Source organism: Triturus cristatus, chromosome 3_2, assembly GCF_964204655.1.
Source record: "Triturus cristatus chromosome 3_2, aTriCri1.1, whole genome shotgun sequence".
Lineage (NCBI taxonomy): Eukaryota > Metazoa > Chordata > Amphibia > Caudata > Salamandridae > Triturus > Triturus cristatus.
Window position 1 is genome coordinate 1000012177 of NC_140584.1, and position 15166 is coordinate 1000027342.

At 41.2% G+C, this 15166-nt stretch overlaps 1 protein-coding gene across 4 annotated transcripts in view; it reads left to right on the forward strand.

Moving 5' to 3' along the window:
* The window catches only part of TAF15 (TATA-box binding protein associated factor 15), a 481601-nt gene that overhangs the window by 85726 nt on the left and 380709 nt on the right, over positions 1-15166 (forward strand). For all 4 annotated transcript variants that reach the window (XM_085649621.1, XM_085649623.1, XM_085649622.1 and 1 more), the window contains exons 4-6: positions 1958-2048; positions 2134-2239; positions 5425-5537. In XM_085649621.1, coding sequence (XP_085505747.1) covers positions 1958-2048; positions 2134-2239; positions 5425-5537 — 310 coding nt within the window. The remainder of the gene's footprint in view (positions 1-1957; positions 2049-2133; positions 2240-5424; positions 5538-15166) is intronic.

The window sequence follows — 15166 nt, forward strand, 5'->3', positions numbered from 1 at the left end:
CTGGCTCCCGGTCAACAAGAGAATCACCTTCCGTCTCCTCACCCACGCACACAAAGCTCTTCACGACCAAGGCCCGAGCTACCTCAACAACCGCATCAACTTCTACGCTCCCAAACGACACCTCCGTTCAGCCAGTCACGCCCTCGCCGCCGTCCCCCGCATCCGAAGAACGACAACAGGAGGAAGGTCCTTCTCCTACCAGGCCGCCAAGACCTGGAACTCCCTCCCGACCGACCTGCGCCTGACCCAGGACCACCTCGCCTTCAGGAAGAAGCTCAAGACCTGGCTGTTCGGGCAGTAGCAGCACCCCCCCCCCCCCCAGCGCCTTGAGACCCACCGGGTGAGTAGAGCGCTCTATAAATGCCCATGATTGATTGATTGATTGATTGATTGAAGGTGGACATGAATAGTAGACTCACTGGACCCGTTTATTGTAACGAACAGTGGTAGTTATGGTCTGACCATCAGCCAGTCATAACTGGAGTAACACTTAAAATAATCTGTTTCAAGTCCATCCTTTTACAAGTAGAGTTTGATTTCTAAGCAGTGAACATTTTTGTTACTCTTAATATGTCTGATTTGATGGGAATTGCAGATAGGCGGTAATCATGAAGTATGTATTTCTCACAAAATTCCCTCTAACCTGTTTTAGTAGCTTTATTCGCCCGTGTCTGTCAGCTTTAACAGTGACACTGCTGGTGGATGGAAGACATTCAATTGACCTTTTGTTGAAGTGATAGTGGTGACAATGCCCTTAGCCGCAGTCTTTGTCAAGGGGTTCCTGCTTCAACAGCCAAAGGCTGATAATTGCGGATTGTGTTCACCAACATAGATCAGATGAAAGTGTCTTTCGCTGCCCCACTGACAACTTTGTTGATCCGGTGCATGTATGCACACAGTAGCATAGCACACAATGGTCTGTGCAGGGATGTATAAACTGTTGAAAAGGTGGATACCCACCTTTTTGGGACTAGACATGCCCATGGCAACCCCAACCTCAGACTCCCTTTAAACCCTACACACACATTCATGTCATTAAAGCGGCAACATTTTTGATAAATCAGGACTGGATGCAGCTGATTGTATAGGAGGTGCCATGGCCTCTCTGTTGCCATACCTGGGTGAGATCCACAGGTTTCTTCCAAGACATACAGGCATCTTTAATGGACATGCTCTTTGACTAATCCCTCCTTTTTTGGGGATAAAGCTGACTCAGCCTTGGAACAGTTCAAAGCTAACTTAGCCACAATAGTTTCTTTGGGTTTGTCTGCCCCCCAGAAGGCAATTCCACCAACAATGTCAACCGTTTTGTAGATAGTTTAGAGGTTTTCCCACAATCGGTGCCAGACTCCTCCAACCCACAAGGCTTCCCAGCCCTTTATCATGGAAGAGATCACCGTTCCCAGAGACCACGAGGTCAGCAGGGGGAACATACTGCTCAATAACCCTCCCCTCCATCGCCACAACCTAAAAATCACTTTGTGTCCTTGCTGGCACACAGCCACCCTATCTGAGGCAGGATCGAATATTTCCTCCAGGGGTGGCAGGGGATCACAACAGACAGGTGGGTCCTACAAATTGTCTTTCGGGACTATGCTCTTCCATTCCTCATCTACCCTGCCGCATCTTCCACCATTTTCAGGACGGCTGAAAGGTTGTTGGGTCTGTCTAGAGATTCATTTTGCCCGTTTGGTACTGCAGGACTGCCTTGGGAGGTAGTGTCTTGGTATCTATCCACAACTCAAGTGTTACACTCCATTCTTGCAGTGTATAATTGTAGGTGAAAGACGTCATGCATGTCTTGTTGATTGATTGCAATGTACTCAAAATTTATTTTGTAGGATTAGTTGTTATAGTTATTGAATCCATTCCTTGGAGCATAAAGGCAATTGTTTGAGCTACCATAAATTGCTAAAATTGAATCTATAAATTAACACATTCCTACATTCTATTGCAGGGCTATTCTGGCTATGGGCAGTCTTCTGAGGGACCTTCCTATGGACAGAACTATGGAAGTGGCAATGCAGGATACGAACAGAATCAACCCGGTGAGGTTATTTGCTTTATTAATGTTACTTGATCTCTAGTCATTCCTGTCCTAAAATTAAATAGTGAAATTTCATATTGAATTAGGTTATGGGCAACCATCACAGGAGCAAGGTTCACAGAATTATGGCAGGCAGAGTGCCTATGGTCAACAAGAGCAGTATGGCAGTTATGAGCAAGGATCCTCTGGCAGGTAAGCAGGGGTAAAAACAAATGTCTAGCTGGGTATAGTACTGATGAGAAAATACTATTTAATGCCTAAGATCTATGAGATCTGTGAACTCTCTTTTCATGCTGTTTATTTGATTTTGTCGAACCAGCTTTTTATGTTTCTTAAAATACTTGAAAGGACCGTACTTGTCGGCACTTGTGAGGAATGTATCTCTATATGCAAGTCTCTTCCTGAAAATGTTTAGATGCTAGAAAGCTTTTAGCTGTGCATTGTGCTTGTCTCTCATGATAGTGAAGAATTATAGCAGCTTACTCCTCCCCGTGGTTGTTATGGCTGTCTGCTGTGCTTGTGACCGCCCACAGGTTTGCTGTGGAAGCTTTGTGTGCTAGCAGGGACTTGTCGAAGACTTACAGACTGGTTAGCGCCCAGCAGGGACCATTGTGACCAGTCAAGTTCTCACTTTGTGGAGCTGTGGGGCTGCGGACAAGAAAGCAGTGGTTTTACCACTTGCCTCGCGCCCACTTCTGGTTGGGGAGTCACAGCTGAAAATTGTTACTCCGTCACTGGGCTCTGTCCACGCGATGCCGGACCGAGTGTGCGGCACGGTAGTCTGTGGCTACCAGGCTGGCAGCTTTATGACCACGGGACTGGTTGGCAGGTTCATTTTGAGGGCAGAAGGGGGGATAAGCTTTGAAGGAGGCCTTAGAGGAAGCATCCGGCCTGCTTACTGTTAACTCCCGGGAATATTCAAAGACCTTGTACCAATTACTTCCAACAATAATGCCACCGGAAAGCATTTTATTTCACGAGTGGATGTGCAGACGACACTCTGCGTGTGGAACCCAACACCACTGCTACACTCAGACTCGATCACTACTCAAGGTGTTATCCAAGCTTAAAATGATTCAAGACTTGTGTCTAACCCCATTTGTTCTGCAGGATATAGGTCTACATGTCACCTGGAAAAAAACAGTTCATTCCGTTAGGATAATCCAGGATTTAAAACATTCAGAAAGAAGTAACAAAGGTTTTTCCTTCTTAGGATATGCTATGCTCTGTTCAAGACAAATGTCTGCAACTGAAGACAACTGCTTGTCTGACAGTCAGAGAAGTCTCATCTCTTTTATATTCCATCTGTGCTAGTGTAGAACAATGTAAATGGGATTCATTTCATCAACATACAGCTATCACTAGATAAGGCACGCAGGATTATTGTGTGCTGTTGGAACGCTTCAATAGGAGATTGAGGAAATACCGATTTCTGCAACTGATCTTGCTCTACAGAGTTTCTCATGGTGGTGTAAGAAGAGGAATATGGTTAAGAATGTTCTATTCCAGAAAGCTCTATCAGCCTAGGCAGTTGTGGTGGATGTAATTCTGGAGGGCTGTCTCTGAAATAACAGAAGAATTGCATCAGGGTGTCGGACCTTAAGGTGTTTTCACCTAACCCTTAAATCCAGATGGATTCAGCAATCTGTTAATCTTCTGTATTGTTTGTGCCATTAAGCATCATTGTTGTCCTTCAATTACGTAGGCAAAATGATAAATTCAAATGTAATACAGTGTCATGTCATCTGTACACCACAAACCACAAAATAAAGTTGTTAAATATGTATTTAGCAATATCTTGTCCCAAATTTCACATAAGAAAGTAGACTTAGCAGCTATCACCTGCTATTGAAAGTATCCCTCCCAAACACCCTTTTTTTACCATTATAGTGAGGAACTCTATCTTGAAGGTCTTAAAGTCTTCCTTAGTTAGAAGACCGTTCTCCCGGTCAATTAAATAGTTGAATATTTTATTGTGCTGTGCAAATTAATTGAACCTCCCTTTTAAACCTCTACACAATTCAGACCTTCATCACTTCTCCTAGAAGGTACTTTATTGATAGCTGTTACTCCAGCAAGGAAATGAAACAGGTTTCAGGCTCTTCAGCAGTTGTAGCTTTTACACTTTTACATAGGACTATGTCACCTTTTTTCTATCAACACATTTCAGATTCGTGGTAATCTGACAATTGTCCTGACAACCTGCTTCGCCAGTCCTTTCAGCAAAGCAGATATGTTCCTCACTCCTCAGGTTTAATGAGGGTCCTACTTGAATAAGACCAGAGTAATTTATACATTGAAAACACTTTTTGCTAATTATTGAGCAGTTTACTCTGGTGCACCTTTACCTGCAAAGTGAAGATCATTGTATATGTTTATGGATCATTTGTTTGGAATCCAGACAAGATGCACTAGTAGCTCAGGCTTTCTAGTGTAATATTTTTGCACATATGTTTCATCTGCATCTAATTTGATTTATGGTTCCCTTCTCGGAGTTTGTGGATAAAGTTTCCTCTGTATTCTGCTGCTCATGAATATCAAAGAGGATGCTTTGATGGAGAAGAACATTTACTCCTTTGTAATCCTTGTTCTTCAACATAGGTATTTCCTCTGACTTCACAAATATACCACCTGCCAGTCTCATGCAGGAAGAAGATCTGTTTTAGATAGTGGCTCGCTTACATTCTTTATTTTTGTCTGTGAGTCCTCCTCTAATACGAGCTGTTGGACTCTGCAAGGAATGTTTGGAATGTAGCTTTTCAACCCTTAAAGGGGCAGTGTAGATTTTCACTTCTGTATCAGAGCACAATTTCCTGCTTGGTTTTTCAGTTTTGCTGAAAATGCTGTTTTAAGGTGGTGACATATGTACTTTCTTATAGCATGATTAAAAAAAGACTGGCATTTGTTTTGATTTAAATTATTTTTAATTGAATATATTTGTAAAAGTTGAATTCTTAGATCTCATGTTTGTGCCAAGATAGTCTACTCTTTAGGAATTCATAGAAACTCCCATGATTTAAAATGAGGATTATGGTTAATCCTCACCTGTAAATGATATTCTGTATGATTTTGGAGGTGCTTGAAAGTGGTGGATGCAGAGTGAGAACCTAGTTGGTTCATGAATAGCTACCATAATACATCGTACATTCTCAGGTGTGGCGCCAGATGTATAGAACTAACTCCCACCAAACTTGGGGATGCACATTTGAATATCACTCTCTTTGTCTTGGTACAAGACCTCCTTTAATTTGTCTTTGCTTTTAAAGTGATTAAATAATCTCTTGTGGCTGTCTTAATTCAAAATGAATACTGATTTGCCAGGATTATGGCTGGGCCTTCTATTTTTTACTTTAGTGTTGTATTTTTCTCTGTTTTAGCTATGGTGGAAAAGGTCCTTCACGTGAACAGCAGTCCAGTTACAGTGGTCAGTCGCAAAATTCAGCAGGCCAGCAGCATCCTCAGAAAGACAACTTTGGTCAGGCTCCGCAAGGTGAGCAAAGCAACAATTTGTGCACTTAACAAAGGATGTTTTGTTTAAAAAGAAAACTTACTATAAGGCTTTCGGTACCTTTGACTGCTGTGAAATTCTAAAGGTTTGTTAAAAGTGAACATCTTTTGGAGTTTTTGCCTATTTATTTCCAACCATTTATTTAAAAATGATCTGGCCTTGAAAAAAATCCCCGTCTCTGGCTCTAACTTGAGAAAGTAATGTGGCAAAGTGGGCTATGTTCCTTACAATAATTTTTGGTAGGTTCATGTGCAATGACACTTGCTCTGTTGTGCCCCTGTGTAGACTGACTCTTGTGAAAAGTACTAATTCTAACACAAGAAATGCTCTGACGCACTGACGCTTGAGTTCAGAGGTTTAAGTTTGCAAGGTGTTTTGAATGAATTCTGAATTGAAGTACACCTGGGGAGAGGCAGGCACTATTCCAAAATGACCTACATGGCAAGGATTTTAAAAATAAATTAAAGAAACATAATTTGGTTGTTGCCTTTGATGTTTGCCCGCCTATAAACTATTTTGTGCCTATATTCACTGGTTGTGGATCGGGCAACTCAATTGATTTTATTGTATTTTCAGAGGCTATTTCATTATGGATGTTCAACAGTGTGCTCAATTGTAACAGCGACCGCAACCTACTTATAACATCTATTAGGTACAACACTGGCCCTAAACCTGTTTTATATAAAGTTCAGGCCATTGACTGTTCGTAAAAGATAGGAATAATTGTCAAATGACATTAAATTGATCGTACTCTACTGTTTGAAGATCTGTTTAATGCTGAGGCTTGGTGGCTTTGTCTAGACTTAATGCATAGGCCTGTTTGATTTGACTGGACTATTGTGCCGAACCTTGTAAGATTTGAATTATTTTGATTCACTCTGCGCCTCTTTGAGATCTATTTTTTTTTAATTGAGATTTTTTATAAAACAATATGGACAAAAACACAAAGGTGTAAAAGAGACTCCAAGGCGAACTTTATATTGTCGTTAGTTTGAACAGATCTCTCACCCTTTGTTTTAGATGGAGACAGTGAACATATATGTGTTCGAGTTGAAACACTATAAAAGCTTAAAATTAAGTAAAACACAGTAATCTGGCACTAAAGATCATGGTCTTTACCGTTCTAAATATTAAATGCACACTGTATCCAGTAATAAACAAAATGATATGTCGAGAAGAAATCACAATGGAAAACACAGGAACCAGGTGATTCATTGATAAATGAGTTAGAGTGGTATACAGTACAGGCTGTTGTGTATATTGTGTAAGTCATTATAATGTACTTATTAAGGAGGATTGTTATTAATAAATCTGTCTAATGACTACCATACTCTCTGAGATATTTTGAGGTTCCCTGGGAGTGAGGAGTATCCCACGTCCACCAGGTATCGTGTGATATGTGAGTCGATGATTTCCATTCTGTAAGGATAATTTTAACAATTAAAAGAATATCCAGAAGGTGGTTTCTTACAGTCACAAACCTATAGAGGAGAACAATTGACTTAGTACCTGAGAAATCTAGCTTGATTTTAATTTGAAATATTTTAGTGGGTTGAACAGCAATTTTGGTACTTTTCGGGCTTATTATACCAACAGCAATTTTGGTACTTTTCTGGCTTATTATACGTACAAGTTACAACATAATCTGCATTTGTCCCAGCAGACTTGAGATTTCAAAATTTTTAACTACTAAATGCAGTTGGTGTGTTTGCCTGGTGTCCAGGGTAACAGATGCATAGTGTATAAATTTGATAGTGTTAGAGAGGGGAACAGTCATTTTTACACAAAGCTCTGCTACAAATCATGTTTCATCCGATAGGGTTTCTTTTTTTAAGATAGCAAATTGTTTAACCTATTTTGCTTGAATCAGGTGAAGGGCTTCTGTTTACCAATATTAATGATTTTATACATTTTGGAGTGTGGATTGTCATCTGAATGCCTTTGTTTTAGGCAGATAATTATATCTCGATCACAAAGTGGGGGTAGTTCAGAGTTTCTGTCTTGTATTTTTAGAAAATCATAAAAAATGGTCTTCTATAGCACATGTTGACTGGAGTTCTTTTAGACAAAAGCAGGTTGGGATCACAAGACATATTCTTGTAGTTGCCAATTTTGAGCTCAATAGCATTACATTTTCGGAACTGACATTTGAGCTAGAGAGCGGGGTTACCATTTTCTTGTATAATATACCTAAAGCTTTGTAATGTCCATTATTATTTGTTTGGAGTGTGGCGAATCAAATTGTGAGCTAGTAAATATGGAAGCGATATCAAAGGGGGTACTTGATGACTTCATCAATATGAGAGAACAAGGATTTTGCTAAACAAATGGATTGCACACAGGAAATAAAATTTATAAGACGAGTGATCAGCATTTTTAACATTTCAGCTTGGCCCTTTCACAATATATTTGTAGGGGACCAGATAGTTAGAAGATCCTTAATCTTTTCAATTGTTATTGTTTTCTGTTTTATATTTCACCGATTTAGTTAGGTCATTACAAAACCCAATTCCAAAGTATTTAATATATTTAGGTTGCCACATGAGGCCCGAATTGCCAAGATGCGAAGGCAAGGAAAGTAAGTTAAGAGATAATATCTCAGTCTTCTCCCTATTAAACGTATTTCCAGATACTAGAATTGGTGAATAAGTTGCAGAGATAACTCTACCTGCTTCTTCCAAGAATAATATTATATCATCTGCTGCGGTTTTGAAAGCCATGTCATTAAAACAGAAGTCCTTAATGTATTGCAAATTATTTAGTAGTTGTATTAATGGACCTTTGGAAAGAAGGAACAGGAGCAATGAAAAGGAGCAACCGTGACTTGTACCCTGATGGAATGTAAATGTTGCAGAGGGATCGAGAAGTTATCACACACAAAAAGAGATATAACCTGCTGTTGTTTCCCTGAGAAAGAAAAAGCACATTTATAGTTCAAAGTGCAGGGTAAAAAACAGGTAACCAGTGACGATATATAGAGGAAATGCATCACTTTAGGTAAGGCTCTAAACCACAAGTTATTGACACTATGCCATAATTTACAAATGATTGCTTGGCCTGGACAGTGACCAATTGTTTATTCATACAATGCTCTAAAACAGTTATTTAACATGTAGTTTATGGTTAGGGCCAATTGTGTGGGAGGGGTCTATAGAGATAACAAACAGTCTGAAATGCAGGTTCTAATCAAACCAGCCTCTGGGGATGACCATATTTTGACCCACATTAATAATGGGGCAAATCCAATCTGGTCTTCCAGATAAGGCATCCCAAGCTCCTCATGGCATATTATGGTAGCTGTGCCCCTTGCGAAAGTATTCAACGCACAAATTTATTTTCTGCACATTGTGAAATATCTACATTATGCCCCAGAGGCCAGCACCATATACCCCCGCTGAGATGCACTTGCTCCTGTATAGATTCAGCATTTCAGGAATTGGTTTATTTTGGAGCTTATTGGAAAATCTAAAGATGGCTTCAGTTTTCCTGTTAAAAGTCTGGCATCTAAGTTTTAAAAGCGGGGTCCTGCTTAGTGACTGGTTGAATCCCTAAATAATTAACAATTTTCACCTTTGATAAGACAGAGTCCTCCATATTTAAAAGTCTTAGAGTTGGTGCTGGGATGGGCCCATGTCCTTACGTATGACTTTGAGAAATTTACTTTAAGATCTAGGTCCTCGATGTACACCAAAAACAATTCTAAAAGGGACTGAAGTCTATTTGCGATACGCACAATCAGAACTGCGGCATCTGCGTATAATAAAATAGGAATGGATTTTTGTCCTTGCGAGGTACATCTTTGTCATGTTCTACTAAATAGTTGCTAATACTGTTTATGTATAGCAGAAAAGGAAAAGGGGCCAAGATGCACCCCTGCCTAACCCCCCCATGTCAATCTTATGTGAAGGAGGCATTCACTTGAAAGGCCATATCGGATACTGACAATAAGGTCCTGGTGTAAACGCATAATGAGTGTCAATAAGTCGAGTTTTACTCCCATTTTGCCCATTAAGTGAGTCAATATTAGCCTTGGAAAATGTTTTATAGAAATTGATTGGGAAACCACCTGGACCCGGTGCCTTGGCAGTCCGAATATTTTTTAATAGCCTGCAGGATTTCTCTCTTTTTCAAATGGCTTCTATAAGCCCACTTTGTCTGACTCCGAGACAACATTCACAGACATTTTCTCTTAAAACTAAATGCAATCAGTTTAGGTGACTATACGTGGTTCATAGAGGGCCACATGAAACTTTTTAAAGACTTAAAAAATTTCTTTTATCTGATTGATCCATCAGTGCCCTTCATTTTTGCCACTAGATTGTTCTTTCTAAATTTTAATAAAGTGGCAAGAGATGTCACTGTCTAATTTAGGCAGTGGAGCTTTTTTGGCCTCCTGGCTGTGAACCCATAGCTATGTCTGTTTACTGATGGTTGCCAAACGCTGAGTCCTTTTCACGTAGGGCAATTCATCACCCTTCCAAAGTTTTTTACTTCGCCTCACTGTGTACAGTCTTTCACGCATGTTGAAGTTGTATTTTGAAATTTTTAAGTTACAGCATGTCGCCCTGATTGATAACAGGATCAATTGAAGAGACACAAAGGTAAAGAAAATGATTTTAAATGAAATTAATTTGATCACTGGTAGATGTGATCCCGTGCCCCTTGTTTGCCTGTGAGGACAAGAAAGAGATATTGAACCCGGGTCCCTGAATTTTACATGGAGTTAGTTATTAAACCTTGTTGCATTATAGCTACTCATAAACAAGCCTAAGCCATTATTGTGATTAAAAAAGATATCTATTATATATATGTATATGAGTGAGCGTATAAATACGTGTGTGTGTGTATATAGGTATATATTTAATATGTACATGTACACACACACACACACACACGCTCTCTCTCTCTCTCTCTCTCTCTCTCTCTCTCTCTCTCTCTCTCTCTCTCTCTCTCTCTCTCTCTCTCTCTCTCACACACTTGAATGAAGTTATATTTATGAAGCGCAGATTTTTCATGAGAAGCGTCCTGGCGTTGAACTACAATAAGAAAAAAGAGCGATTCTAAGGTTCACGGAATAAGAACATTTTCAGCTGGGCTTAAATTCACTTTCACTAGAGAGATAATTAATGCAATGGATGACAATTCCAAATAGTGGGAGCAAGAAAGGAAAAAGATCTGTCACCAGATGTAGCTTTACATATTTTTGGGGCAAGAAGCAGGTTATGATTTACAGAGCGTAGCACCCTAGAGGGAACATGTTTGTTTAACCTATTTTGAAGATGGGGGATTGTTCTTATAGAAAGATCTGTGAGTGATTAAGAGAGCATTAAACTTAATTCTGGATTTAATTGGTAACCAGTGAATGGAGTTTAGACAAGAACTGATGGAATGTCTTTTAGGAGTGTTCAGTCAAAGACAAACAGCAGTGTTCTGAACACGTTAAAGCCTTTTGCGCAGATCTTGAGAGATGCCCAGATAAAGGACATTTGCATAGTCCAGTCTCGATGTCATCAGTGTGTCACTAGCTAAAGGAAGGTATTTTAAGAACTTTTAAAAATATTTCAATAAGCCAAAACAAGTAGCTACTGTGGCCCTTACTTGGTGTATGAAGGATAAAGTATAATCCAACAGAACTCCCAGTTTCCTTGATATTAAGGATGGAGAAGGAATGTGGCCTAGTTAGGGCCAAGTTAAAGAATTAAACTACTGGACTACTTAAAATGTACTCTTTTTGCCTTATGTTTGTTTGATTGCCACCAAACAACAAAAATCCCACACATTTCAGAAATTGACAGCCTTGTATCTGCTCCCGAATTGAGACCAACTCTATGTTAAATCTTTAATCCTTGATTGTGGATAATGTCAACACTGCCCTTCTCTTGCTGCTTGATTTGTCAGCAGACTTTGACACCCTAGACCATAACATCATCATTTTCTTCACTGGGTGTAAAGAAATCACTGCCATGGACTATTATTTCGAGTTGCAACCTATACATTCGGACAGTAATTGCCCATGTAGCATGAGTACTACTTTTTGTGGAGCCCATCTCCACAGCAACTTATTTAAAGCCTCTAAATCACTTGCCAAGTGATCTATGTAGTAAATTGGGTTATTAGTTGTGCAGGATGCTATGTCTGTGAAAGCATCAGGTCCAGAATTGTTCTCCCCCCTCTGGGAACCAAGCATGTCATTGTAGGGTTTGACCCTGTCAGGGTAGCGAAGCAGACCGTACAAGCTCTACTCAGGGAAGGTGATGTGTGGGCTAGTAATCGCCATTGGTGTGCACTCAACAGTCAAAAAATTATTTTCTTTTTCTTTGACAAAGTAAAATGACATTTATTACACACATTCTACTAAATGCTATGCAGTAATTTAAGTATAAATAAGGCAGGTGGAAATTCCTTTGGTTACATTCTGAAATTACATTGGATCCCTGTTGTGTTCTGACCCCCAGCGCATTGAGACCATACGGGTGAGTAGTTGCGCTTTACAAGACACCTGATTGATAGAAAATCTAAATACCTCATCCTCTACCAGCTAGACCATCTCAATATAAGGGTGTCGTATTTATTTACAATCCAACCTATTGCCTTTGTCTTTTGGGGCAATTGGCTTTGTCAGTCACCATCTTGTCACTGGAATCAGTATGCATTTAATATTGTTAATAAAAAAAATGTTCAATATTTATCAAAATCATTGGTAGCGGAACATATCTGACAAAAGTATTTGAAAGTAACACAACATGGGTCTGTCTCTTTCTTGTACCACTTTATACCTCATAAAATGCAGCCGTAGGACAAACCGCTAGAGATCCTTGCACTTCTGAACAAAAGCTCCTGCCCAGAGTGCTTTATAAATGCTAAACATGCCTGGGGGGCATGGATTTCTTGACGTCCTTAAAAATCGCTTCTGGGATTGCTGCAACTCCTACAGCCCCCCACAGGCCTCCTTGAAGTAATTGGTGGTTCCCCTGCCATCCTTTGGGGTCAACACAGAATAAGAAACCGTGAGCAAAGGCAGGGCATTATGGGGTGCTCCCGCCAATGAAGTGTGCATACTTTATTAGCAGCTCAAGCTGCAGTGTTGACATGCATGTTTCTTTTTGTCTTTTCCTATTTTTTCTAATGGGTGCCCCAGTCTCACATCCCAAGCCTTCTTCTGTGTTGTGGCAGGGTGGGGAGCTTACCCCTGCGCTGCCTGACCTGCTCCCCGCTTGGCCATATGGAGCTGTGCTAGCACGGGAGTCTGCATTCTTTTTCTCTAACCTATACTCCACAGACACAGGCACTGAAGGGGCCCATGGTCTCTGCTGGAGGAGTGGTGCAACAGCTCCTCCATTCTTACCGCACCCCAAATTACACCCCCAATGTATCAGCTCTTCAGCTTGGGGTCCCATGTATGGGTTCCTGGGCCACAGGATTTCTGCCTCTGTTGCAATCCAAACATGGACGGAGGACCCCATTCACATCTGCTTCCCCAGGGATAAACAAATTGTTCCTGTGCCGACTCCTGGGCAGGTATCGAAGGAAATAGTGATGGAACCCTATGCACCAATTCAGGCCTCGAAAAAACATTAAAATGTTACCTGACCTACAGGTCTACTGACTTGAATAATTCACTCGACCTAACTGGAAGGTACTTGACCCATACACTAGTTTTAAATTGTGTGATCCTATCGATAAGTCAATCAGGATTTATAAAATGCATCTAATCACCCAGTAGGGTAACCAGGCATTTGCAGGCCCCGAAGGCCAGGTCTTGAGGGGCAACCAGAATTCCAGGAGAGAGGTGATGGTCTGGAGGTGCACGGGGAGGCTGTTCCAGGTCTTTGCAGTGTGGGAGAAGGAGCGTCCTCCACTTCTGCTTCAGTAGATGCGGGAAGTATGGGCAAGTGAAAGGGCAGTGGAACATAGTCTTCTCTACGGTTGGTGGATGTTTTGGTGGTGGTTATTGTAGGTGGGTCTTTGGTTGTGTAGAGCTTTGTGTGCGTGGGTCAGCACCTTGAATTGGCATCTCTTCTGTACGGGGAGCCAGTGGAGTTTCCTGAGGTGGAATGTGATGTGGGTTTGTCAGGGAAGGCTGAGGATGATTCTGGCTGCAGAGATCTGTATGATCTGAAGTCTCTGTAGAAGGTTTGTGGCGATTCCTACATAGAGGGTATTGCTGTAGTCCAGGCAGCTGATGCTGATTGCTTATGTCACGGTGCGTCTTGTGTGTAGGGGTAGCCACTTGAAGACTTTATGTAGCATGTGCAGAGTGAGGAAGCAGGCGGAGGACACGGCGTTGATCTGTGATTTCATGGTGAACTTGTTGTCAATGATGAGTCCGAGGTTTCTGGTGTGGTTGGAGGGAGTGGGTGCAGGTCCTAGGTCTGATGGACACCAGGAGCCGTTCCATGTGTTGCTGCTGTTGCCAATCATCAGTACTTCGATCTTGTCTGTGTGCAGCTGCAGGCAGTTGTTCTTCATCCTGTTGACAACGTTTGTCATGGGTCTGTGGCAGTTGCTTCTGGTGGTGGTGCCGTCGTCGGTGAGTGTGAGGATGAGTTGGGTGTCGTCTGCATAGGAAATTATGTTGAGACCGTGGGATCTTGGCCAGACGGGTCATATATCCTTTAAAGAGTGTGGGGCTGAGGGATTATCCCTGAGGGACGCCGAAGGTTGTCTTCCCTGGGTTCAGAGGTGAAAGGTGAGTGGTGGATCTTCTGGGTTCTTCCGGTGAGGAAGATCCACCTGAGCATGTCCCCTTGGATGCCGATGTGGTTGAGTCTTTCGATCAGCCGGCGTTGGGACACGGTGTTCCAAGGCTGCTGAGAGATCTAGGAGGGTCAAAGCTGCTATTTCTCTTCGGTCAAGACGAGTTTGGATGTCATTGGTGGATGCGATCAGGGCAGTTTCAGTGCTCTGATTGCTGCGGAAGCCGAATTGGGAGGCGTCGAGTACCTGGTACTGCTCCGGATGTGTCATGAGTTGATTGTTGATTGTCTTTTCCAGTGCCTATACTGGGAATGGGAGCAGGGAGATTGGCTGGTAGTTTGTGAGTGCGTTAAGGTCGGCAGAGGTAGGCAAAGCCTTTTTTTTCTTCATAATCACATATGAGAGCACCTTAAAATATGCAAAGTCTACATTTTTGCTGTACAAAATACTCTTTTGTTTGAGCTAATAGGCTGAACTTTTGCTCCATGTATAATTGGAATCTAGCTCACGTGACCCCTGACTTGCTTCTTGGATTAGCATTGCCATCAGGGTACAGGTAGGAATGGATGTCAGTTCAATTTTTGAAAACCCCTTGTAATAATACTAAAACATAATGTGATAGCGCACTGTCATTTACAAATAGCACATTTTCCATTGAAATGCTCACAAACATTTCCACTAACGTGCAGGTTCGCTGATAAAATTATAGTGTATAGTCAATCTGTGGCAATTGTATTTCAGCAAAAATATCTATCATTTGCACATCACCAAGTAAAGTGTTATGATTTGTTTTCTTCCTATTAATTGTTTTCATCAGTTACAAAAAAAATGTGCTTTCATAGCTACTTAAATATGTTTTGAAATGTTCATACAGTTCATTTAAAAACTATTTAGTTGTAATGTCACACACTTTG